Here is a 27379-nt window from a genome sequence, read left to right on the forward strand (position 1 = left end):
GGCCGGGCCTGGGATCGGTGACGGCCGTTCCCCGGTGTGACAGGTCCTGAGGAAAACTGCTGTCCTTCCTGCTGCTGCGGGGGAAGGGGGGAAGCCCTGAGGCGCCGTGTTAGGGGCGGCCGCCGCCACCCCCCCCATTCCCTCGCTGAGGGAACGGCGGCGTTTGGGCTGGCTGCAGGGAAGAAAGCTGTGGGGAAACCTGCTTTTATATCGCTTATCCAAGCAAAAATAAACGTGTTCTTTTTTTTTTTTTCTCCTTCTCCCTATAGGAAAACACCCCTCTTACATTAGCGCTTGCCAGACTCTATCCGCATTTTTCTCAAAAATGGTCGGTTCTGTGGGATGGCGCGTGTCTCCGTGGCTTTTTAAGCTTTTTAAGTTCAATGTAGTAGTTACTAATGGAGAAGATAACACATCGAGCTGTTTCATACAAAGACTCTCATGAATTAATTGAGTTGGGGAGAGCAAAACTCTGTTTTGTCAACCTTATTAAATACCTGGAGGGGTTGGTTTATTTGAAAATGGGTTCAGCTTCGTCTTGTAGAGTGAGATGTTAAAGCTGCACACATTGGCTTAAAAATAGTATCAAGAGGAGCATCTGTTTTGCAGAAACTGCTGCCTCAGAAGAGACTAGCTCGTTCTTTTTCCCCTTTACTTAATGGCAGGAGCCAAACCAAACCACAGCCCAAGCTCAGAGGGTGGGTTGTACTCATTGCATTTAAATCTTAGGGGATTCTTTCAGACTTTTCCCCTCTATGCTAGTTTGTTTGTTAATGTCTTTATTTTCTCTAACCTTGTATCGTAGTCCTTTTAATGCTGTCCTTTAAATACTGCTGTATTGTACTCCATTGTACTCCATTGTGTGTCTGCATCAATCTAGATTTTTTTATGTTGTATCCTGCCCTCTCAAAATTGAGTGATCAGGTGACATTGACTGGGAATCCGTATAATACTTGTTTTCATTGGAGTCCAATCTCATAATTTGAAGTCAGTTTTGGGCTTCATGAAGTTGAACAACATTACAATGCAGTATTGCAAACCTACTAAACCTTTCCAGTGTGCACCAAAAAAATAAGGGTAGTATCTGTACAGGCAACATACTTAGTGTCTTTAGCTTTGATTGGAGAAGTCCCAGCCAATCCAATGGAGTAGAGATATGTTTCATGCTGTTCAGTGGCAGAAGGTGCTAATTTGGTTATGTTAATATCACCATTTTAAATAAAATTAATTATGACAACATACACTTGTTAATTTAAAATGCATACAAAAATGTGTGAAAGTACATGTTTTTCAATAATTAGATCACAGTGAAGCTATCAATATTTCAAATTTTGTTCCAGCATATAAATAATTTGTATTGGGGAAGGCAAAATTTTTCTTTTTTGTTTCCATAAGATATCTTGTTTTTCTTCTCAGTTGCCACTTCCACATTATGTGAAGCAAACACTGTGTTATGTTTACATCACAGTGAATGCCGTAACAGATGCATCTTTGATAAGTTTTCCAAAATCTGTCTTTTTTTAAAGTTCTTACTCCTCATTCACTGAATTTTGTTATTCAACCTGTTAAGCAGGTTTACTGAGTTAATGATGCTTTACCCTGCTTACCAGAAAGCATTCCTCAGCTAAATAGCAGTAGTGAAGACATTTCTCATGCTATTCATCTGCATGAGGTGTTAACTCAGTTATTCTAATGTTAACATTAAGTTCGTATTTATTTTAGTTACTTATTTGTTACTTCTTGTAATCAATTTGTATGTTTTTAAATCAAACATATTATTCTTATTTCAGTCCTTCTGTTCCTGTATGTGTGCTGCAGGAACAATGTAAACACGAACATACTAATTCAGTAAAGGGAAAGTGGAGAGGATATCCTGCCCATTGCTGCTTAGGCAAGGTCTTTCAGTTTTTCTGGGGTTTTGATCTTTAACTAAGCAACCTGAATATTTTATTTGGTATTCTAACCTCTAAGAAGAGATAGTTTGAGGACCTTTAATAGGGCATTTTTGGGGAATGATCAGTAGGAGCCTGTTTTTTCTAAAAGGAAATATATATTTTTTTTTCTGCTAAACAGAAGCTCTGGGCTCTCTATTTTAGTGGAGCATGTCTAGTTGGTATTTGCTTGGTAACCTTTGTAGTCTCTGCATAGCTCTCCAGTGATTTGTCTTGATCAACTTGTGTGTGCGTGGTATCTCTGAAGACATTTTATTTGTGAAAAAGCATTGATTTCTTATTAAACCTGTGGTGATTTTCCTCTTTGTCACTTTCCCTTTGCTCAAGGGACTTTCTAGTTTATCTAATAACTGTCAGGTTATGTCTGAGACCTCACATACAAGGCAAACTATAACTTGTTGGAAGAATTTTTCTATTTCTTAGTTAACTCAATTCAGCTGTACTGGAACTTGTCTTTATTGGCAGATTTTGCTCTTTTTTTGGTAAATGAAGCTTAACTGGTGTGTTCTCCTCTACTTTCTGTCCCTTTTCTCTTTCAGTTGCACTGAATTTGCGTAACACTGTGAACATTTCCTTTAATCAGAAATCGTTGCAAATATGGGTCCCCGGCGGAAAAATGTGAAACCGTGCTCAGTAAACAGGGAAGGCTCTGAATCTACCACAGCGGATGAGCCAAAAGATTACATGAACCAGCTCTCTCATGAAGTGCTTTGCCACATCTTTAGGTGAGCAGCTTGTCAGAAGTCAATTTACTGTTTATTATTATATCATTTTCTATTTTTTTCCCAATCTTCCTGTGTTGATGTTTGTCTCACATAGTATTCAGAAAGTGTAGATGTACCACGAGTGAACTGGTGGATAAAAACTGGATAAAAAGGGGTGAGAAATATTTTTTCAGCCCCAGAATTAATTTGGATGCTTTGAAAATTAATGTATGTGAATGTCATGAAGGATAGAAGGAAGGAGTGATTTAATTCTGTTTACTGGTGTGTGGTAACAAGTATTTAAATATTGATTTCGGTGCAGAAATATATCTCGGGTATTACATAGTTGAGGTGCATGTTTTGAAATTGTTGCATCTGCTTCATAGTGTGTAGAAGAGAACTTGGATGAGTATATAATCTTACCTACAGCACAGTCCTTCTCCAAGATGTGCACTCATGCCTATTATATTCAAAACATAGTGTCATGCTAACAAGTTCTTCAAAAATGGTAGCTCTCCAAAATGTTTGCAAATTGAGCTTGCTAGTATGGATTAGAAAATGAAAGTACCTTTAATTAAATCACGTAGAAACTATTGTGGCAAATTATTTGGTCAGCAGTACTTACTGGAGAACTAAAGCATCTCTCCGTTTTAATATTATATTTGTACTTTAAATATCCTATATTCTGTGTCAAAAATTGGTGAGCCATTCTGCTTAGCAAAATTTCACACTTTATTAGAGTACAGTCTGAAAATTCTGTTTGAATGAATGTTGTTAGGTGTTAGAAATACATGAATTTGTGTAGTCATGCTTGGGATGTTCTTTAGTTTGGAAAAAGTCGAAAAGGATCCACCTTTGATAAATCAGAGGGGTGTTTTTTCCTCTCCCAAAGGTACCTTCCCTTGCAGGATATCATGTGCATGGAATGCCTTTCCCGGAAGCTGAAGGAAGCAGTCACTCTTTATCTGCGAGTAGTGAAGGTTGTGGATCTATGTGCAGGCCGTTGGTGGGAATACATGCCCACTGGTGAGTAATGCACTCACTTAACATATGACATTAAAGCGGTATTGAGCAAAACTGTCTATGCTATCCTGATATTTATAATTACACATGCAGGGTAAATTTACAAAAGCAGTAAAAGGAGTTAGATGTTTAATTCCTTTTGACTTCTGTGAGGTTTGGGTGGCTTCCTTGAGTATGTGGTTTGGAAAACTTATCTGTGTGTGTGTATATATTGGATATTACTGTAGCAGAAATGGGGATTCTTGGTAGCAATCTGTAAATACAATCTGTGTTTGTCTGATTATTGTAAGGGAGTTAATCCAAGGGTTAATCCAAGAAGAGGCTGTTTGCATGCAGGCAGGAAAAAATACAATGGAATGAGAGAGCAACTCATCTGCCAACACTTAAAAATGTAAGAATAAATAAGTTTTGATGTTACACCTCAAGCCATCTTCAGATCCATAGATAAATTGGGCAACCTAGGTCAACCCTGTGAGTATTAGGATTTCTGTTAGATTTAAATTACAATGCTGGGATTTGTTGGGCGAGAGAGGTAAAATGAGTGAATTCTAAAAGCTAGAGGATCTGCAAAGTTAGATTTAGTAGGGCTGATATCAGATAGTTGGTTAGACCTCGCCTAAGATGTATGTAAATACAGGTACCTTACTCGTTTAAAATCCTTTTAATGTGTTATATTAGAATAAAATAATCATTTGCTTTAATAAACTGTCTTATTTCTTTGAGAATTGTGAGCTGTGGTGGATAGTGATGAACTGTAGATAACCAATCCAGCTTGCCATTTTTGAGCCATGTAGTTGATAAATGGAATTCCAGGAAAAGTATAGAAAGAAAGCCTGACAGTTTGCAGAGGTGCTTCATCTGAGAAGGGAGAAAGTATAGTTAACCCTGTAGCCATGCAAATCCGCTGAAGGAAACCTATAGCAAGCCTGAAAAATTCAAGGCAGAAGAGTATGTAGGTCATGATTTCTAGAATCTGGAAGTAGAAGACAAGCTATTGCTTCACTGAGTAAAACTTTTGACACTGTAGAATACTACCATATAAAGAGAACAATGCATTTGGCTTTCCCTTTACAGCTAGGTGTCTGCTATCACACAAATACCAAATCTGTTGTTGTCATCTTAGGTTTCACTGATTCCAGTTTCCTAACGCTGCTGAGGAAGATGCCAGACATTGAACAACTTTATGGTCTTCATCCCAGGTATCTTGAAAGACGCAGAGTCCGTGGCCACGAAGCTTTCAGCATTCCTGGAGTTTTAGAGGCTTTGCAGGCCTGTCCAAATCTGCTGGTGAGTGATTAGACTCGAGAGAGAACCTCCTTCAGCAGCTGAGATGATGCATGTTAACAGAGCAGAAGAAATCTGGCAGGGACTCATTGCTTAAAGGGCTTCGTGTTCAAACCTGGGCTTTGCATTCAGAACTGGCTGTACAGAGTAGTAGTTCATTATGACCATATCTGCAAATGTGCGACTAATTTGTAAATGAGTACTATTTTTAGTTGCACCAGGGGGAATCACAGGTGCTCTGAAGTCCAGAAATGAATTAAAACTCTGATCGCTCTGCTTTGAAAACGACAAGTCTTGCTACACATTTAAAGTGAAATAACACATTGCATTATGTATAGTATGTTATTGAGAAGTTTACATGGTTAAGAGGATATTGTTGCTTGAACTGGTGTTAGAGCATTTGTTTTGCTTCTTTTTATCCAGGGTGTTGAGACCTCTCATTTAGAGCTGGTGGAAGCTATTTGGACATACATGCCACAAGTTCATATTTTAGGGAAGTTTCGTAATCGTAATGGTGCTTTTCCAATTCCTCCTGAGAACAAGCTGAAAATTCCTATAGGAGCTAAAATTCAGACTTTGCACTTAGTAGGTAAGTGTTTAATGATTAAGTAGTTGGCTTCAACACAGGTGAATTTAAAGGGTTTGAAACTCTGCGAGATTGTAATTCCTTTTAAGAGAGGGAATTTGGCATGTGGCATTTTTTAAATACAATTTGCTGTATATATGGTAGCAGTTCCAGAGGGCAAATTCAAAAAAAACCTGTGTTGACAAACTGAGGTCAAGAACTTGTGTTTAAAATGTTTACAGCTCTTCTCACATGCCGCATAGCAAAGAAAAGACTTCCTTTTTAAAGCCAGAACGTTAATCCAAAGACATTTATCCTAGAGTTTATAGATTAAAGCTTGTTTAAAATGTTTGTTTTGTTTATGTGTTATTAGGGGTGAACGTCCCTGAGATTCCTTGTATCCCAATGCTGAGGCACCTTTATTTGAAGTGGGTGAGACTCACCAAACCACAGCCTTTTAAAGATTTCCTTTGTATCAGCTTACGCACTTTTGTCATGAGGAACTGTGCTGGTAAGAGGGATTCGTATATGGAGGGAATGTTTTTGCATGTAGAAAATCTACTAATTCTGTTAAAGCTGTATAGGCACCAACTGTAAATGGAAATCTTAGCATCCGAGGTTCTAAAAGCACTTGTTTTATTCGTGGTGTCGGATAGACATGTATCCCTCTCCTGTACATTACTTCATGCTATGTAGTTCTGTTGACTTACTGATCTAGATGGATGGATGTGGACATTTTCTAATTTCTTTAACATGATACAGTCAATGTTGTCAAGTGAACAACCTTCTTTGTCTATATTGGTTTGTTCTATATAGGACCTACAAATTCTTTGAAGTATGTTCCCCTGGTGACAGGCCTGGCTTCTGCTCGAAATTTGGAGCATCTAGAACTGGTTCGTGTTCCATTTCTTGGAGGGCTTATCCAGCATGTGGTAGAAGATAGCTGGAGATCAGGTATTAAACTTCTTATCCCTCATACCTCAAACAAACAAACAAGTAAATAAAAATATTAGCAAATACTGGAGGCATGTGAAGCTTAGCTTTTTTGTCTGTAGCATATCCTTTCTTGATTATTATTTTAAAGGTATCAAGTTTGGAGCTATGGTTATGGTGCTAAATATAGCTCTGTATTGCGTATTGTTTTGATCTTTCAACCGCAATTAACTGTTGAGTGATAAGCGAACCTTCCAGTTGCATTTGTTGGTGAGTAGAACTAGCAGGATTAGAGGGGAATTGGGTGCAAATACATGTTTTATTGATTTGCTAAAAAAGATGTGTTTTGTTAATTCACTTGTAAAGTCAACATTGGTGGAAATGTGGGAGGCTTAAGGTTGTGATCTGTGACTGAAGTGAACAAATGTTTTTTATTTGTCAGGTGGTTTTAGGAATTTGCACACTATAGTTCTGGGAGCTTGCAAGAATGCACTTGAAGTGGATCTTGGCTACCTCATCATAACTGCTGCACGAAGGTATGGGCCTTTAGATCTTTCTTTCCCCCTTCTCCTTTTTCAAAATAAGTATCTTAGTAATGAAGTCCAATAACACAAAGAAGGAGAACAACCTTCAAAAATTTAAGGAATAAGCATTTAAACTTTATATAGCAGGAGTATTCTGTGGTTAAAATAACTGGAGTTATGTCTGCATCTGAATCACTTTGCGTCATAACCCTTTTTCTTAGACCTATATCTGAAAAGTGTAGTGCTGTTCGTCTCACAACTCCTATATTGCTATGTAACTGCCAAATACTGCCATAAAGATGCAACAAATATCCTCTTAATCCTGCAGTTGTTGAAAGAATAATTTCATTTTATTGCCAGAGGGCATCTTCTTGAGTGGTTTCTGTGGAAATTGTGTTTTGGCATGCCTTTTAATAGGAACAATTCTTAATTGCATTCAGGTTGCATGAAGTGCGGATCCAACCTTCCTTGACCAAAGATGGTGTTTTTTCTGCTTTGAAGATGGCTGAACTGGAATTTCCACAGTTTGAAACTCTTCATCTAGGATATGTCGATGAGTTTTTACTACAGTGTATGACATTTTTCATATACTTAAATTATTTGACAAATATAAGGATTAAATAAGTTGATGTGTTTTCAAGCATTTTCTAAAACTGATTAAAAAGAATGTTGTTGTGCTGATATTGAGGCTGCCGATCTCATACAGCCAATTATGTTTTTCTTCACTTTCTGAAACTCTTACTGAAATTGGGAAAGCCTCACCTTTATTGATCTGAAGTAATCATCTCATCCATTTTTCCAGATTGGACTAAAATGGGGAGTTAGAAAATCATTCTAAACAATGCAAGTTTCTGAAATTTACTGCTGTGTTTGTTGCTATCTTTTTCTTAGGTAAAATGTCGAATGGAGACTTGGTGAAGTACGGCTTGGCTGATGTGGTTGAAAATCCGGGAATTATTACAGATATTGGTATGAAAGCTGTAAATGAAGTTTTTTCTTGCATCAAGTATCTTGTCATTTACAACTGCCCACATCTACATAACCCAAATAATTGGATCACAGGTATTGCACACCTTTGAAATTTTAGTGATATTATATGAATAGTTGTGATATTAAAACAGATTTTTTCTGCTCATAGTACTGCTTGTTCTATTTCTTAGTAAGTACAGCAGATGATGCTTGGTTTAAAACCATAATGATGCTGGTAACAGTCAGAATGGAGTTACAGAAGATGCCTGCTCTCAAATCTGGAAAGGGTATAATGAAAGATAAGTGAGATGGGAATCCTTCAGGAAATGCATCTCCTCTTTTCCGCAGATCATTCAAGGTGGACCCGTCTGGTTGACCTCACCCTGGTGCGATGCCATGCAATAAAGCTAGATTCTTTTAGTCAGTTCATTGAGTTATTGCCAAGCTTAGAATTTATTTCTCTGGACCAGATGTTCCGTGAACCTCCTAAGGTGAGTCGTTCAGGGATGGTTTTGCTTCTTATTGTTGCCAGCTCATTGGAAATATGGTGAGCTTCAGCTGTCATGCATTATTCTAAAAGCTATCATTAATTAAATAGCTTGGTAAATAAATTACTTTGGTTTTCAGTTGCTATTATCATGATTTGTTAGGGAGAATGATGCTGCTTCTGCAGATGGGAGCAGTGGCAGGGTATGGTCTTGTATGAATGTGTGACCAGGAAATAAGACCCAAATTGATTCTGTGTTTCTATTGAGGTCTTTTCTGCAGCTTTATTTTGTTGCTGCTTTTTATATGATTTTTTTTCATTCTTAGGGATCTATTTACAATGCTAAGGGGTTTTTATGATTTTGTAGTGGGTGAATTGGGATACTGTTTGCATGTCGGAGTGCTTTCAAAACTTAGGATTTTTATTTCTTCTTCTTGTCCTGTCCTGCACTGTGACACAAATCTTTGTAACAGCTGTAGTAACATAGTGAAAACTGCCTATGTAAAAAAACTGCTCTCTTTGATCATTAATTCTGTCTTGAGGCTACTATGTTCTGGGAAGACTATATAATCTGCTGTTTGTACTGATGTAGTATGATCTCATAGTGAATGAAATACTGTTTAATAAAGTAAGATTATATGCTTTGTGGAGTTCCCTTTCAGTAGGAGTTTAACAGAGGAGTGTAAGTTTTCTGGGTTGCCAAACTTAAGATGGACCTCTGCAATGTGTACCATAAGGAAGTATTAGGGACAATTTCCCTGTTCTTCGCTTGCATATTGTTCTGCTATCCTGGATACTATTGACAGAATGCTTTTTCTGTTGGCATTAGGATATCGACATAATGTGTCTGTGTTTTGAAATCTTAATAGTTGCTCTTTGTTTTCAGGGTTGTGCTCGTGTTGGCCTAAGTGCAGGCACAGGAATTGGCGTCTCATCTGCCCTAGTTAGCAATCAGAACTCTAACAATGACAATGACAACAACAATAACCACCAGAATAACAATAATCCAAACATCCATCACAACAATCACCAACACCCAAATGACCAGAATGAGGAGAATGAGCTGCGGCAGGATGGTCAAGCTGAAGAGCAGCAGATTGCAGCTGAGGGTAATCTCTGATCTTTGAGAACTTTTGTAAGGAGTGATTTTATTTGCACTGCCACTTACATTGAGTCCTAGAGAGGATAAGAATATACATTGAAAGCTTGTTGCTCTTTCAGTTCCTTGTATGTATCTTTAATCTTTTCTGAAAGCTGTCTACATATGTCTGATACCTGTGTGATAAAAACTGTCTTTGTGTTGTCTCTAGTAGCTGTTACAGACAGATTACAATTCAATGATATGTGTCAGTACAGATGTTAGCAATGTAGAGTTTCAGTGCGATACTCATCTGTGGAAGTGCGAAGTGGTATCTAGGCTCCTCTTATTGGAGCTGGGAGTACCTCACAGTGTCAGATAGTATATTTTTAAACTTTCCCAGCAAAGGCAAAAGTCATTGGAGGGAACAAATATGTAAATCCTGGTTATGCTGCTCACTGCAGTGGAACAAAACCTTCAAGGAGGAGTGGAAAATTTGGAAGAAGTAAACCCCAAAATTTAGGCTGGGGCCTTGGCTAAAAGAGATGTAGAACAAATCTGAGAGAGACTTTGTGCAACCTAGAGACTTACTGAAGGATTCAAGACAGCTATTACTTATTTCTTGAGGATTTTCTGACTCTTCTGTGGGTGCCAGTTGAATTCCTCCTATGCCTATTGGCTCTGTTTCCTCTTGACCTCATCTTAATCTTTTCAGCACTGAATGAGATGGAGGAGGTGGCACATGAAGAAGGAATGGCTGCTGGGCAGGGCCAGGATGAGCTCCCGGCTCACAGCCAGGCTGTTGTTCCTATGGAGGTCGATGAAGAGGAAGCAGGTAACTGGTTTTGGAAAGAAACTACCTTTTGGTATCCCCTTCTTCAGGGGGTAAATTTTTCAATATGTCTGGTTTTGGATGATTTTCTACAGCTGGGTTGTCTGTTGCATGTGGAATAATGATGCTAGCACAGCTTACTGCTGTGAAGAAATTTATTCTGTTTTACAGTCCCCAGTTTTCTTTGCATATGGAATAAAATATCTTGATCTTAAAGCCTTATTTTTGTGCCCAGTATAATAAAAGACTCAGAAGGCCTGAATGAGCTTGTGATGTTCTGATGTTGGTGTTAATGGCCTTTCTGCTGTCACTGCAGCATGTGGATCATTTTTTTCTTTTTTTTCGGAGCCAGAACAACTTGTTCCAGTGTTAATTTAATTTGTATTAGTGACATCAGTAGTGACACACATTAGTGACATAAGGCAGTCTCGATTTCTTTTATAGCCACTATTTGCTGGACAACATAGTTTTCTACTAAATATGCCAACAACATGAAGTAACATACATGTATGCTGGATCTGTTCACTTTTTCAAGATAAATCCTGAAAATGTTATTCAACTTAATGTATATTTCTTGTGTTGTTGACAGGCATATAAGTCATTGTGATTGGCTAATGCCTTCGGTTAGTAGCCAAGAGAGGTAACTAAAAAAGCGCATTTATACTGAAGCTTGATAATTCATGTTTCTCCTTCCTACTTGTACTGGTGGGATTTAGAAGGATAATTGCATGTTGTGACCAACATTTCTGTCTCTGTGGTGAAGGTTTCAAGGACTGATTATAAGATGTAGTTGTGCAGTTACTCGTATTATTGTGGAAGAACATTTAAGCTGTTCTGAAGCAGAGAAACATTACAGAAAACCCATATTTTGTCTTACATTGTGACACTCATCCCCTTCCAAACTAGAAGGCTTTAATGCTGAAATGCAGTGTTTTGCTCTTCTCGTATTTGGTTTTTAATGAGGGAGCCGCAGAATGGGTGGCTAAATTGAATCAAATTCGTCTCTTGTCATTTTTTCAAGCAGTTCTAAAAGTTTTCCAGCACTTTAATTCATGTTTGGCTTATCTTTACATGAACCGTTGCCATTCTTTTACTGTCTTCAGGACCAAGTGGCATTCAACCTGTTGTAAAAGCAGCACCTATTACTGTCCATGATTCAGACAGTGAGGATGAGGAAGAAAACATGGGGACATCAAGAGCCTGCATCTCTAACAGCATTGCACAGAATTACTCAGACGGAGAGGAGAAAAGCAGAGATCCCGTGGGAACTAGAGAACCTTCAGGTGTGTTAACAGATGGGTTCCTGGGCACCATTACACAAAATTTATTCTTAAGCTTCAGTCTTTCCATCTTGTTCAGTTTTATTTCTAGTTTTGTAACAGGCGTGGTTAGTTGGTTGCCCCCTACTTTTTTCTTCCTGTTATAAATCTAGAATGGAGGGGTAAGGACATATCTCTCTTAGCTCCAATCACATAGTTGCTGTACAGAAACACAGAAATAGTGGTGCTGCGCTGCTTTGCATGCAGAAACCTGCAGGTCCTTTTTTGGATTTCCAAGTGCACAGAATTTACCATGTCTGTGAAGCCAAATTTGCAGCTATGTTGTCTATATGATTCATCTGGCAAAACATTGCTGCTGAAACAAAATGTGACTGTTGAGGTGAATGCATAAGAGTTGTAGCCATCTTTTGGTTCATGGGGGCCCTGTGGGAGTATCCTGAAAGGGACACTCTAAGATCAATCTTAATTTCATGGGAGCTTTGGAGGTTAGTTAGAATTCTCAGAGTGATGTTCCATACTGCCTTCTTCACTTCTGAACAACACTTCCTGTTACAGTACGTGTATATGTGTATTTATATTATTATGACTCATTCAGTGTGAAAGGTCTAGAACTTCATGGTGGTATGGCATTTATAGAGGGACATAAAACAGAACATTCCCTGTCTTTTGAGTTTACAGCTGTAAACTGCACATCTGTGGCACCAAGTCCGAGTCCTGAGTCTGCTGTGTGACATACAGCCTTTCCAGCAACAGAGATGACATGTTATTTCCAGTAGTTTGTATTCTAAGTGAAGTAGTTTCATACATACACAAGAAAGGAGGAAGTTGAATTGTAATCTATAAGTAACTGACAGATGAAGTACATACGGTATTAAGCCTTCGTGAATATTTAGCTAAGCAGTTAACATAAAAATCCTGTATTGTGAAGGACTGAGAAATGTACTGGTCTAGTACTGGTTTAATTTCTGCAAAGCCTAGGACGTATCAAAGCTGTGATGGATCAGCAGGTGTCTTCCCCTTGTAACTAGTGTACTCCCTACACATCAGCCCCCCCTGTCATTTTAGTACATTTCAACAAGACTGATGGTTTCAATTTGGAGATGTGTAGAGTGCTGTGCTTGTAGCGCAGATGTCAGTTCTGGTTTGAGGGTTGAAATAAGCTGTGTTTCTAGACAATTTGCATAAACTTCTGTAGTGCCAATAATGGTTTTTTGAGCTTGGTTTACTGTAATTAGCTGAGAGGATTAAGACAGTAGACATTAGGTTCCAATTGTAATTTGTACACTATTTGCTATAGTTTTTTATTCATCAGTAAACTGAGACTACTGTTACCTACATATTGACACCTCTTTCACTACCCAGGAGGGGGAGCTAAGGATTGCTATTGAAAGCCTAAACTCTAGTCCTATCTACATTACTATTTTAATTCCTCAGATTTATTCCTCATGTTTAAGAAAACAGAAGCCTACTATCAGTGTGGTTTTCATTATTTTTGTGCTTTGACCTTTTTAACCAGTTAGCTGCTTTGTGAAACTTATTTGCCAGGGAGGATAATATTATCTCATGTACTGACAAACACCCCAGCACATCACTACAAAAATAGCTGCAAGACATTGCAGAGATTCAGCAACTGCTAGAAATATTATTAATTCCCGTAACACGTGAATAGCAGCATGGTCCTGACAAGATTTGTCATTGGCCTCTTGATTGCCTTCTGTTTTAAGTAGTCTCAAACACAGTAGCACTCAGCATTTATTTAAACTGTGTATGAGGTTGTCTCATTGTTCTCTCTCACTTAACTCTTACAGTGAGCGGTAAAGGCAAGACGCCACTGCGGAAGAGATGTAGTGCCAGCCAAGTGGGCCAGATAAAGCAGTTCCATACCGAGGAAAGCAGCTGTGAGAAAGGTTGTCAAGTAACAAGTGAGCAGATTAAAGCAGACATGAAAGCAGCAAGTGACATGCCTGAAAGGAACAAAAGCAAAGATTCTTACCCAGGTTGCGGTAATGCTACAGGATCAACGGGAACATCCAGCTCCTGCAGTGTTGTTTCTCCTAGCCCTGACTGTGCACAGACAGCTAATAGCCACTCTGCTGGCACCAGTCCAGCAACTGGAGATGAATCCAGGCAGTGTGTCTGCTCGCCTTGTAAAAGTGAAGGTTCCAGCGAGAGAGAGACTGAGGAGAGCACTGTTTGTTCCAGGTGTTCCTGCTACAAGCCACAGAATGCACAACAGAGGACTAGTAGGTGTTGCGATGGGGAATGCCCATCCACAAGCGGAGCCTGCAGGAATGGACCAAACAGCGCCAGGTCAGATTTTGCACTTAGGACTCTGCCAAACTGTGGGTCTCCAGCAGAGGCAAGTGGTGAGAGGACTAGTAGGAGTGCCCGTGGGCCTGCCAGTGAGGAGGAGAGCACGGGCTCACAGCGAAGGAGCTGTGAGATGGCATATAAAGAAGAGTATCCTCGCCGACCACTAACAAGAGCTAGAAGCAAGCTGTCCCATGTCCCTCTGGTATCGGAGTCAGGTATGACCTATATGCATATATTAATTTCTGAGTAAACTACTGTGCTGGCATGAGATAGCGTTGAACAACTGCAACACCCACAGATAATACTGAAGTTAAACATGAAGTTTATTGGTTAATAATTTAAAACGAAGTGGTTTATCAAAGATCAGAATATTGATGGAATAGAAATGGCTGACTTCACTGTCACAGCTAGGTAAAATAACAGATCTCTCGGAAAGCAGGTCAGTGTCTTTTTTCTCCATGAACGTAATTCTAAATCTCTCGGTAAGAGTGTCAGTGACTTTTTTCTCCATGCAAGTATTTCTGTATGTGTTATCCGTACATACTAAACAGTGTTTGATTTACTCATTTGAAAACCAAATGCAACTTCTTTTGACAGCTTCTCTCTTCCTGTGAAGGCTGTTATTCATTGAAACATAAGACTGTCTCCCCCATTAAAATTCTCCCTTTAAAAGGAAGAAGACAGCAGGTACGCTCAGATCTTAGCAAGAAGGCAAAAGTTAATAACTGATACTTTATCAACCAATAATGAAAGCCATAATTATGATTGAGCCAAGCTTGTGCACCTGCATATTGGATTTTACTTCCAAGTGTATAAGGCGTGGTGATCAAACTTGTTGAAAATTGTCTTTTTATTAAATAGGTTTGTGCTTCACATCATGTAAAACAAACAAAACAATAAAATAGAAACAAAATCCTGAAGGGCTGGAATGAAGCCAGAGATGTTGAGAGAAAAGAATAGATGTGAGAGGGAAACTTGCTGTTTCTTCCAAATATACTTGCTTTCCAAAATAATCGTCTTAGTCTGGCATAGCATGCTTTGTAATTACCTGATACATCCAGGATTCTTTGCGGAGAATATCTGGCAAGTAAAATGAAACTGAAAAATGAAACGTGCTAGTTACAGAGCTGTATGCGTTGGAGGTTAAAAGATTGATAGCAAATTCGTATCCCTGTTAACACGGGATGATTCAAACACAGTATGTCCTAGTGTCTTTCCAGTTTATCTTAATGTTCCCAAGCGTTATTGAAACCTACATCACCTAGGATATTGTTCTGTAGCTAGATGCATCTCAGATTGAAGAAATGATCTTGCTATTAAATTTAAAATGTCTGTTTTCTACCTTGCTCCATTATGACTAGTAATTAGTCTACAAAAATCAGAAGAAAAGTATTTCCTCTCTGTCCTCATCCATTACCAAAACATTAAGTGAAGTCATTCAGATCTAAGTATTAAATTAGGGTATCTTTCCGAAAGTTTCTGTTTTCATGTTTCAGTTGTTAGTCAAGAAAAAGATCTGTTCTGCTTGTGGAGAAAAATGTCTCAGTTTTTCCTGTATTTAGCCTACACAAGTCAGAACTGTGTTCCCAGCTCCATACAGTTATGTGTATGTCTTTATGCACTTATTTTCCTCTTTGAAGCAGCAGATATCAGCTGAGACTTGATGTGTCATTTTTATCTTTTAAATCTATTTAATACATAGGACAGTGAGACTACTTGTGCCTGGCTGTTACGATGCTTTTCTTCACTAGGATAGGCTATACAACTCATTAGAGTGTAACCTGGAAAGGCTTTGTTACAGAGTTGGAAATGTTTTTCTATAAATAGTCTAAAAATGTGCCTTGAATATGACTGCTTTCTATTATTCTAGCATAAATGACATTGTAGTTTTCAGCTTCTGTAACAAATCTATGTTTGATAGTAGAAGTATGGGGTTTTTTCTCTTAAATTATTTACTCATATTAAACATTGGAACAAGTCAAATACTAAAGACAGTGAAATTTTAAAAGAATTATCACCACAGACTAGCTGGCTAAAGGACAACTCAAGTGTGTAATTTTGATTTTTACTTTAGTGAAAATATAAGCTACATTTTTTCTTGTAATAAACGTGGGGGTTTTTTTAAACTTGTTTTAGTTTGCATTTGTAGTGAAGCAAGCTTTTCACATTTTAAAATGCATGTTATGTTAAACCTTCTGAAAAGATTTCTTGGCCTTGGGCTGCACCTTGAACAATTCAACACAAAATTGGAACATTTTTCCTATAATATAGCTAGGAAATATTTCACTATCTGTAGATACTCTAGGAACTGTCAAAAAAATTCCCTGGGGGTGATGATTCATGGGTGCACAAGTTGAGTACTTAGTATTACATCTTTCAACCTGTGGACCCCTAAAACAGTAGCCTGAATGCTGGAGCTCACAGGCCCACTGAATGTCACGTTAGTTAACAATTTACATGTATTAGTGGAATTTGATGATGTTAAGTCAGAAAAGAGAGAATTTTTTTTAATGTTAATGGTAGTATAGCGTGGAGTAGTTCATATATAGTCTCTAATACTTTGCACTTCTATCTTGATTGTGAATCTTTGTGAGCATGCCATATGCTTTGAAAAAAAAGTCAAAGCTTAATTTTATTAAATAATTTCTCTTTTTGATCTGTTAATTACAGAAAATCAATTCTAGGGCATTTTTTTTCTCTTACTGTAGGAAGTAAGGGTGGTCATCTATCATTATTTCCTTTCAAAGCCCCATCTTTTAAGTCAAGCAGGAATTTGATGTCACTGGTACATCAAATGGAGTAAGCAGGAGCTTGGGAACATCAAAGTATTTTATACCTGGACATCCTTTACAATATTAGGAAAAACTTAGTGGCAGTTATAAAGAGGAGACTTTCAAGTAGTTGGACATTATTTCTACTGTTTAAAACATTAAAGCTATTTTGGTTCTTGTATTTGTCAAGAATGTTGTGTTTGCTGCAGAGAATCAAGTGTAACCTAACAATTCATCTTCTGTTCTGTTCTTGGCTCTGCATCTTTCTGTGATGTTGAACTTGTAGGTTCAGCATTCCTATGTTTTCATCTATAAACAGCCCACCCCCCTGCCCCAAGTTATTTAGTGTGAATGATTCTGAGCAACAAACCTGAAAGTGGGTTTTGTGCAAGGAAAAGAGATACAGTTGTTTTCAAGCCAGACAGGTATTTTTGTCTGCTTATGGACGAAATATATGTCCTTATTGGATGTTTTCAGCTAGGGAATGCCTCTATTGTTATCCTGAAATGTAAACAGAGGAAAGATTTTTCTGGTTTTCTGTTTCCAGAGGTAGCCAAGCCAAAGCCACGTCAAACCACAAAGCGGAAAAGGACAGCTGACAAGTCCACAAGTACAAGTGACCCGGTTATTGAAGATGATCATGTTCAAGTAAGGTCTTTTTTGTCGCTTTCTACAGGTTTATCAGCTGGGGATGCTCATGAATAATAATGTAATTATACAAGCTTGTCTTCTGTGTAGAGCCAGAAGAGTTATAACTGATGTTGCTGTTCTCTTTGGTCTTAACCATATACAGGAAATTTCTCTCTTCAGTGCAGTGATACTCCAACTGGCCTGAGAAGAGCAAAGTATAAGTTAAACTTGAAGTTTGTCAGATGCTCATGGCTATAGTGCTGCATGAAGTCCTGCCTTCTCACAGTGTCCTCCTTGATGTGCAGGGAAAAAAATTATACTCTGGCATTTCTTTTTGAAAGGACAGCATAGGGTACTGCTGGTAAAAGAAACATGGGATATGTAATTACCGCTGGACATAACTCAGCTGTTACTTTGCAGGCTGGAGGTTCTCTTTGTATATTAGTCACATGTTAATTCTTCTGCAGTGAAGATCAGTCATGGGAGGAGAAATTGCAAAGTCTGGCTCATGGTATTGAGGCCGTTTACCCAAGGCTAGTGTTGTAGCTGAGCGTGAGACTGCTTCAGAGGGTGATGCTGAGCATCTAACTTAAGCTTCTCTTCTGAGTTCTGCTGTAGAGGAACCTAACTGTGTTTATTTTTCCCTCTCTGACCAGTGAAGAACTTAGCCTTGCTAATTTAAAATAGCTTTTGTGAATGTGTCCCATAATATTTTTCTGGTTACTAGGATGCATTACAGCTTTTGTAATGAGCATAAAACATATTTTTGGGTATATGATTTTTCTTCTTAAAATATGCCATTTTGAAAGAACAATATTGTGAGTTTTTAATTATTTTTTTTAAAACTATCTTGTGGTTACAAGAAGCAGCTTCAATTGCTGGCACTGAAAGCACCCGTTGCAGAATGCTTCTCTTTTCTCTTTGCATGTGTTTACTTTGTTTTAATAGAACTCTGTTCTCTGTTTAGTATTCTTTGTATGAGAATGGTCAGCTTCATCCTTGGGCTGCTAAATTTTGCTACAATTTTTAGTGATAAAACTTTGAAAAATTCACATAAAACCCATAAAAGATCCTTTCTTATTACATTCTCCCTGTGCTCATGCTATTGGAAGTGATTCTGCTTGAGCTTGGTGCATGCTTTATTTTTCTAACAGTGATAGCGGACATAGAGGTTTAAATAAGTTATGTGTATAATTTTCAACTGTCCATGTGAGGTTTTCCTTTGAGATAGCGCTGGTAAATTACATTGGTATGGGAAGCTCAAACCATGATTCTCTGCCATACCTTCTTTCTATGTTTAAACAGGTGTTAGTATCCAGAACTGCCATTTTTGTCATCATGGTTGAAAAACAGAAATTGAATAGTAGAGGTTTTGAAGTTCCTGACAGATGATATATAGGTTTTCTGATAGAAATTGTGCTTTCTGATATGACTCCTGTTTTAATCTTGTGAAGTTGTTCTTTTGCGTTTTGTGATGTTACTGATAAGCAGGAAATCTTTTTTATTATTTTTATTGCTTATTATATTTTTATTATTTTTTTATTATTGCTTATTTTTTTATTAATGGTCTAGTCATCTCAAATACCTGTTGCAAACAGAAGCTGTATATTGATTAGTAGAATTAGAAGCATATTGATTAGTATCCAATTAATATCCTTCTATATCTGGCAGTATCTTTTAAAATTCAGTTTGGTTTAATTTTTTTCTCCTTTTTTGCACTGTCATTATTTCTTTTTTTCAAATTTTAACCAGGTACTGACTTTGAAATCCAAAAACCTTGTTGGAATCACCTTGACCAATTGTGGAATAACAGATTTGGTACTGAAAGACTGCCCCAAAATGATGTTCATACATGGTATGTAGCTAATGACAAACATACCTCCTCCATCTGACATTATTAGAAATTTCTGAAAGAATTAAAGTCAGTCTACTCCTTATTTTGTATTCATCAGCTGCTTTACTACAAGTCAGACTGATGCTTAGAACACCAAATATTACTGCTTCTCAATTTGAATGCCTCTTTCTTTATAAGTCGTAACAGGTTTAATAGAGATTAATATCTGAAAATCAACAGATGAAATTATATGACAGTTAGAAAGATGAGATGTTTATTGAAGAGGGATAATGCAATAATTGGAAGTTGATGAAATGAGTTTCAGAGTACCTTGTTTTTTCTCTCATTTCTTCCTGCTTCCATAGATTATTTAGCTGATGTCATGATACTGTCCTCCTTGACGTGATAAAAATCTGTTTTAAATTATGGCACTTAAACTGCGTTAGATTCAAGATTCACATGCCAGGGTGTGTGACTAGTCCTGTATTGAAGCACTGGATCATTTATTGTTTTCTGCAACATCTACACTAAATAACATGTTTTCTTCTGAAATTAGGTATCTCTACTTAGCAGAGAATGAAGAAATTATTTATTTATTCCAGAACGCTTCTTAGAACATAAATTAATTTTTAACTAAATTTTGATTAAATGAGCAGGGTTACTAGAAAGGAAATAGCTTTATTTTACGTTTTGTGGCTTCACAATACTCTATATTTGATCTCATTTTGAAGTCAGTAGTTTTCAATTGTGGCATTCCACAGACCATTTCAGGGGGCTTTGTGAAAGGAAATAGAGGGAGAAAAAGGATTAAATTTGATATGGCCTTTTAAAAGGATTCTTCTTACAAGTTCACAAATGAAAAGTTTAATCATAATGTGTAAGAAATGAACAGCTAGTCTATTTCTTCTTGAAACAATCGGCTTTTTGTTTGCTGATTTATAGCTACAAGGTGCCGTGTATTGAAACACTTGAAAGTAGAAAATGCACCAGTTGTCAATCGGTTTGACTATGCCCAATGCAAGAAGTTAAACATGGATCAGATTTTGGATCAGATTCTCAGGATGCCACCAGAAAGAAACCGGATCATTTATCTTCGTCCAATGCAGCAGGTACACAACCTACTTCCATTTCATCGTGAACAGATCTGAAGTTCTGCCTGTATTCTTTCACCACTCTTGGCTTCATGAGTTTTTCAATTAATGCAAGAAATGTAAATGTTACAATAACACAACTCCTGAGAAACTTGTTTATTAAAACTTTATCCCATCAAAGCTTTTATTGCAGAATCTGGAACTTAAATGATACTGAATTTTAAGACTTAATGTTACCATCTCCAATATTCATTGCATTAGAAGATATTGCAAAAAATCACGATGGACTGAATTTATTCCAAACTGAGTAACTGAAAGTAACTATAAGAATGTAAATGCTACGAAGTCAGCTTGTAGTTTTATATAAGCAGAAGCATGACATAGGCATAGGTATCTGAAATTTCGAACCCATGTCCCATTAGATTTAGTAACAGTAGTTAGTGTTTTGCATACTACTTTGCTGAAAGCTGCATCCTCTTTTGATGCTAAACAGTGTTGCAAGATAGTTGTGATACTGGGAGCCGCCCTTTCCTCCCCCAGATTGCGTGTAGGAGATGTAAGCATTGGCATTTAGTGACTTGTTGAGGTCATTTGACAAGTAAATAAGAGCTTAATTTAAGATCTGGACTGTTTTTTCAATTTCATTGCTCTAACCAGAGCATTCTGTATTATACTGTGATGCTGCTCCTATCATGCAAAGTAATGCTTTTTCTGGCTTGGTTTGCTTGACTAGCGGGGGAAGGCTGATTCGATATAAAAGCCAGCTTTTCTTTGAAAGCAGATCTTTTGCTTTAGCTCCTAGAGGACAGTGGTAAGACTATTAGGAATAATAAAAAAAATCACAAAACCCAACCCCTCCCCTCAAGCCAAAGACAAATTCTGAGAAAGTGAATGTAGTTTAGACCATTATTTAATTTTATGAGAGTTTACTAACATGTTGGAGTTGTGAAACACATCAGAAAATGGACATTTCCCATCAAATTCCACTACTGAAGAAGATTCATTGGAAAAGCTGCACTAGGAAAGTTTTACTCCATTTAATCATGTATTTGATTATGTGTGCTGTTAGAATTTCTTTTCTGTTGCCTCAGAATTTGGAGGATTTGGTAGATGTCTGCTCTTGCATCTAAAATCACATCTCTTTGTTTCTCTTGTTTACAAGTCTGTTCGCTGCCTTTCACAGGTTGATACGTTGACTCTTGAGCAAAAGATATTTAGTGGCCCTTATCCATACCACATTTGCATAATTCATGAATTCAGTAACCCACCTAATGTCCGCAATAAGGTGCGTGTTCGGAGCTGGATGGACACAATAGCAAATATCAACCAGTGAGTATTTGCTTTTCAGTAGCTTTACAGAAAAAGTATTCAATCCTGTAGATTTGCTGCATTCTGTTAGGCAAATTAAAACAAACAAAAAAAAAATCTGTTGACTAGCGAAGGTTGAATTCTAGATGGCACGATGTAGAATTTCAGTGTCAAGATGTATCTAATGCAAAACATAGATTAAATAAATCTAAGAATATAAAAACACTGTAAAATTCTTCAGTTCTATTCCATCCAGCAGTAATGCAATTGAACATTGAAGTAGTCAGGATGGCTGAGGAGTATCTTTGAATCTGAAAACAAGTTTATTTTATTTAAAAAGAGAAAGACTGATTTACTTCAAGAAATAATGTTAGTTTCCGGGAAGGATGATGTGCAATCGATATTGCTCCTTACTGACGAGCAAAAATTCCTAGAAGTAGGGAGTTGTATACAGTGGCTCTCATCCAGCTGTTTTAAACCAGTGTTTTTGTTGTCCTGGTTGTTCACTAAAGTAACTAAGAAAACAAATTAACTTTTGAAGTTTTGTTCAGTTGCAGCTATGTTGGATTGTTCCTTCCAGATAGAAAGCTATGCTTAAATGGTAGTTTAACTGGTTTCTCATCTAAATGGTACGTGCTCTGTTGTTACTCTCAAAAGTGAAGGGATTGCATACTGAATTTGTGTGAGGGTCTTAGAGGAGTGTTCCTATGGATTCAGGCTCTTTATAGGAAAGGTTGTGTAATAGCATTTCCCATTTGGGTTTTCTCCCTCCAGCCTTCACATTTCTTATCACTACTGGTTGTAATCTCTTTCCTTTTCTCTCTAGAGAGCTTATTAAGTATGAGTTCTTCCCTGAAGCTACACGAACTGATGAAGACCTAAAGAAATACACTAAGTACCCTTGGGGACGAGATATTTACACGCTAGAAGGTGAGTGTTTATAGAGAGCTGAAAGCTGGTGATCAGTCTCTTGTAACTTGATGCAAAGTTACTTATCTTAACAAGAGATATGAATAATAATTTTTGTGAGGGAAGTGGAGGACCTTTGGCACAGAGTGGGGGAATTGAAGTGAGGAGGTGCTTTTCCTGCATTAGAGTGACCAATCTATGTCATATCAGTAAAGTTTACTTAATAAAGAGTGCTGATGCTGCAGGAGTGACATTGTCCTTTTCGTATCCTCATCCTGTCTGTCTTCTAGGCATTGTAGATGGCGCCCCTTACTCCATGATTACTGACTTCCCATGGTTGAGATCACTGAGAACAGCAGAGCCAAACAGCTATGCTAGATACGACTTTGAGGATGATGAGAGAAGTGAGTAATCTTTTCTTTGATGTGCTCAAAGAACTTTAACTTGTTCCTTGGTCCCAAGCTGACAATGCATTCCTTTATTTTGCAGTTTTCTGATTATGCTATCTTTGGTAGACTAGAAATAACTACTTGCAGCGGTGTTGGGAGCTGGATGAGGAGGGGGTCCAGCAGAGGAGAGGGCCATAGTGCTGTAACAGCGTACCGACCAGCTGGAGACTCCTAATACTGACGACATCAGAGAGCTAATATGGTGCTTATCTTAATAATGTGATGGGGTTGTCATATCCAGAAGAATGAGTGCATTTAAAACACACGCAAAACTAATGTTGTGACATGTGGTCCCAGCAACTCATGTTCTGTTGAGTTTACTGGCATTACTGCTGAAAGCTCAGCTGGACTACTGCCTCTGGCTTTGCTTTATGAAACGTTGTTAAGGTAGGCTGAAGGGAGTGCAGCAAAGAGAGGTGAGACTCACAGAAACTTGGGAGAAAAGAACTGGATTTGAAAACTCTGGAACAGAGATGATGTGGATTAGAGTTTAGGATAGATTTGCCTCTTTCTGTTTAGGATCTTGTCTTGTATTATAGCGGGCAGTTCCTAGGGCTTAATCAAGAACCTTGCTTGGTAGCAGGGAAAAGATATGTTCTTCCACTACTTCATTAGGAAAATCTTGGAATCTCCTTCATTAGAGGTATTTTTAATTGACAATGTTTTGGATATTCTTATCTAGCTCCAGTTCAAGGGGATGAAGCTCAAGAGGATAAGGAGAAATCTTTTTTTGGCAATACATTTCTCTGATTTTTGTGTTATTTTTATTTGAAACTGATTCATAGACTTAATGCCTGTAGTTCAGTATGTAATCTGAATTATAAAAAATTGATATGTACTTAATTTAAAAGAGTAAGTAGATTAAATATGATGTTAAAGCTGTAAAAAAAATAAAGACTGCTGCTTTATCCTTAGTTGCTCTTGTTTATAAAACGTTTAAGTGAGCACTGAAATGGATAACCTGAAAGCATGTCAGGTAAGTCTCGGGGGGAAAGGCTTTGTTTGTTATGCGCTGGGATTCCCTTTGCTCACAGACGTGTGGACTTTGCATACATTAAATGAGTATTGGAGCTATCGAAAGGTTTAAATATGGGACGGCAGAATACCTTTGCTGCTTGAATAATATTCCTTAAACGTTGTTGCTCGATGGAAGATTTTTCTGTTTGCTTTGTTTTCCAAGACTATACCAGTTAATGCAAAACAGATTCACTTGTGAATTTCTTTATAGGAAAGATTCTAGTCTTTATTCTTATGTGCCTTCCACAGCTACTATTTATGCACCTCGAAGGAAAGGACAATTGTCTGCAGACATCTGTATGGAAACAATAGGAGAAGAGATCTCTGAGCTGCGCCAGATGAAAAAAGGTGTATTTCAACGTGTGGTGGCTATCTTCATCCATTACTGTGATGTCAACGGTGAACCGGTAGAGGATGATTACATTTGAGTGGATAGCCTCCCTGACCTGTCATCTCTTCCTAAATTCTGATTGGCACTGCCGGCCAAGAAAGCAGGTGGATTCTTTCCGAATGCAAAGCATTTTCTCGAAACACATACTTTGCAGTTGCTCTCACACAGTTTGGAAAAGAGTATGTAGTAAATGTATAATGAAAAGTAAAAATTGTATACTAAGATTTGTACATAGAGGAAACAAAAGAAAAACTTCCTAATACTGAGACTTTATTTCATATGTTTATACAATTTAATTTAAATTCCATTTTAATGAAGGCCAATAATTAGGAACAGGGAAGAATATTTTAATTTTTCAGCCCATACAATTCATAGCAGTATTTTTTTTCTTATAACCAAAATCCCATTTGCGGTGTTCAGAAGAGTCATCAGAGTCTCTTTTAATCTGTGCCTTTTTCTTGAGCATTTAAGAGTCCAGTCTGAGTAAACCCATTGAGCACAATCTTTGTGTCTTGCGTGTATTTTTCAAAGAGAGAAATTATGCTACAGCTGTTGCAAAGAGGACCAAAAGCAGAAAAAAGGTAGCAAAGTTGGTGGTCTGTGGTAGTTTCTAGAGTTCATTAGAAGCATTTTTGGGGACAGAAGAACCCCCACATATAGCACCTTGGAAACAGAAGATAAGTTCTAAAGTATTTTGTACCATTAGATTTCATTTTAATAGCGTATTTGACTCTGTAATATGAAAAATAAGTTGTTAATTGTTGGTTTCACTCCCTTTAACATAAATCTGCACATACTAACTGGCTGAAAGCTGAATTTTCCCTTAAGACAGGCAGGAAAATGATGTGTAATTGCTTAGTTATAGCTGTGTCAGTACAGGATCCATCTGACTCAAACAGTGAGCTTTCAGGCTGATTCATGCTCACTCATGAATGCAGATTTTCCATACAGTCAGTAAATACTGCTGCTCTTTGCTCCTGAATACTTGTTTTTATTGTATATAGAAAATGCCTCTGGTTCCCACAGTATCCATTGGTATTTTGTGTATATGTCCAGAATTTGCTGCAAGTCCAGTATACAAGTATAAAAATGCACAAGTTAATATTAAACCAGCTGGCTTGTGTGCTGTTAGTAAAGTGCCCTGTGGGGATGGGAGACCCCTTAAAGGCTAATTTGCTGTGCTGTGAAACGGTGTCTGCGTGCGTACACAGCTGTGACTGCACAAATGCACCTTTAGATGTGCCATATGATCAGCTATGTCCTGATCTATCGTTTATGCTTTTTTAAAGTTGCAGAGTTACCAGCCTAACAAATGACAGCTTACTAAATTACTGTGGTAGAAGCTGTAGAGCAAATTAGCTTATACCATTATACAATTTTACACATTATTGTTCATGATTTTAACTCTTGGAGCTTTGGTATAAATGTGACTAATGGGGGTTTTCTATGACGTTAGCTCTGTAGAATTGAAGAGGCGAAACTGTTCAACACAGCAAAGCCAGTGTTGGGTTTTCTCTGCATCTGCCCCTCTGTGGAAATTCTTGAGGTAATGCGGAACTAGAGATACATTAGATAAGAGGAAGAGGATGGTGCCTAATGGAAGCAGCAAGAGATTTGGTACAGTAGCATTTTCTCACATGTGCTCTGTCTACTCTAACTGGAGGTGGAGTGCTAAATACCAGATAATTATGTGAATGCTGTTAAATTTGCCTTAATGCACGATCAAAGTTAACGGTTTAGTTGTAACAAATATATTTGAGTATAGATAATATATTCAGTGATATTCAGACAAAACATAATTGTGACCCTACAAGTGTTTCAAGTAATCTGAGTCATCAATTCAGTCATGTTTACCATTTTAATACAGCACGTACAGGAAAATGTTACTGCGTTTCTGGAGTATTGCACCAGATCTCCATCTGGTACCTCTAACTTTAGCCTTTTGAAGAAGTATTTATACAAATAATGTACGTATTTATAATCCAATATTTCTTTCTGTAAGCAGTGTAACCTTGCAGTAGTTTTAACCTCTTAAACATTACACCCATTTTACACATAGTGGTAATGTAGAGACTACATTCATTGTGTCCCATCTCATGAGAGCTCTGGGTGATTGAGATTGTATTGAGATTGTGCCTGGGATCTGGCCAGGGAACCTGCTGTCTTCACCAAGTTCACTATCTGAAATTGAAGAAAGGAGCAAAGCAGATGTTAAGAATTATTTTCCTGCTCAGTCTTCATTAGTTAAATAAATAAATAATTATTACTAGTACATGAACCGGTATAGTTTGTGTCAGCAGGAGCTGCTGTACAACCAATAATTTGCTTGCCAGCCTCTGGCTTCAGTGGTGTTCTGCTGGTGATGGGCATACACACACTCAGCACTGCATCAGCTCCAGCTGAAAAGCTGTCCCAGTTCTAAGGGCTGAAAACATCTTGATTTGTTTTCTACCGTGAAGAACAAAAAAGTCACAGTTGTCATTTGGGTTTCCAATTTCTTCTTGTGTGGATCCTTGAGTTGCTGCACTAGGGGATGTGTGCTCACAGTAAAGACTGCTCTGGCATCAGCCCAAATTTGCTGATGGGGTGTGCAGTAGTCATGAGTGGTTTCTTTAGCAAGTTGTTTTATTTTTTCAACTGAAGAGGGTTAACTAGTTCAAACGACTATCTGCAGGAGCAAGGGAACCGAAACCTGGTAACGAGCGTGAACTTGATTCGTATACGCTTCATTCACGTGCTAAGCCGTCGCTGAGATTTTTACGTTGCAGTAAATCTTTTCCCATGAGAGTTACTTCTTTGCAGGACGTGGAACCTAACCAGTGTGCGTACGTGAGCCCCCGAAGTTGAGTTTTAAAGATCGTTTGCGCGTCTAACCCCACTGAAGGGGCCGGGCTGGTTTCACGTCCCTCTGTGCCGCCGCAGGGGCACGCAGCCCGTCCTTGCTCGGCTGGCTTTGGCAGCGCCCGGGCGCCAGTCTCAGGTGCGGCTGTGCCCCGGGGCTGCCGGCGGCCGAGGGCCGGGGGGGACTCTCCGGT

The 27379-nt window shown here is 38.0% G+C and overlaps 1 protein-coding gene across 2 annotated transcripts; it reads left to right on the forward strand.

Annotated features, from left to right (window-relative positions):
- The first annotated feature begins 2538 nt into the window (after positions 1–2538).
- Positions 2539–24839, forward strand: FBXO38 (F-box protein 38). Of its 2 annotated transcripts, XM_009882057.1 has the most exons (21): positions 2539–2677; positions 3549–3682; positions 4803–4966; positions 5387–5552; positions 5902–6039; positions 6345–6482; positions 6904–6997; positions 7426–7556; positions 7877–8047; positions 8303–8445; positions 9328–9550; positions 10235–10354; positions 11455–11634; positions 13440–13934; positions 17263–17363; positions 19098–19200; positions 20122–20288; positions 21454–21599; positions 22405–22508; positions 22778–22891; positions 24203–24839. In XM_009882057.1, exons 1-21 carry the CDS (start codon positions 2550–2552, stop codon positions 24379–24381), a joined length of 3339 nt encoding a protein of 1112 aa, XP_009880359.1. In that variant the 5' UTR covers positions 2539–2549; the 3' UTR covers positions 24382–24839. The 2 variants fall into 2 exon arrangements, with proteins under 2 accessions (XP_009880359.1, XP_009880360.1); XM_009882058.1 differs by lacking the exon at positions 13440–13934.
- The last annotated feature ends 2540 nt before the right edge of the window (positions 24840–27379 follow it).

This window comes from Charadrius vociferus, unplaced genomic scaffold, assembly GCF_000708025.1.
Source record: "Charadrius vociferus isolate BGI_N301 unplaced genomic scaffold, ASM70802v2 scaffold3, whole genome shotgun sequence".
NCBI lineage: Eukaryota > Metazoa > Chordata > Aves > Charadriiformes > Charadriidae > Charadrius > Charadrius vociferus.

Bases quoted from the DNA above. Each gene is read 5' to 3' on its own strand.
- FBXO38 (XM_009882057.1), top strand. From the start codon at position 2,550: ATGGGTCCCCGGCGGAAAAATGTGAAACCGTGCTCAGTAAACAGGGAA. The intron at 17,364-19,097 runs GTAAGGTCTTTT...AATTTTAACCAG, and splicing joins TTGAAGATGATCATGTTCAA to GTACTGACTTTGAAATCCAA. The intron at 22,892-24,202 runs GTGAGTAATCTT...TGCCTTCCACAG, and splicing joins CTTTGAGGATGATGAGAGAA to CTACTATTTATGCACCTCGA.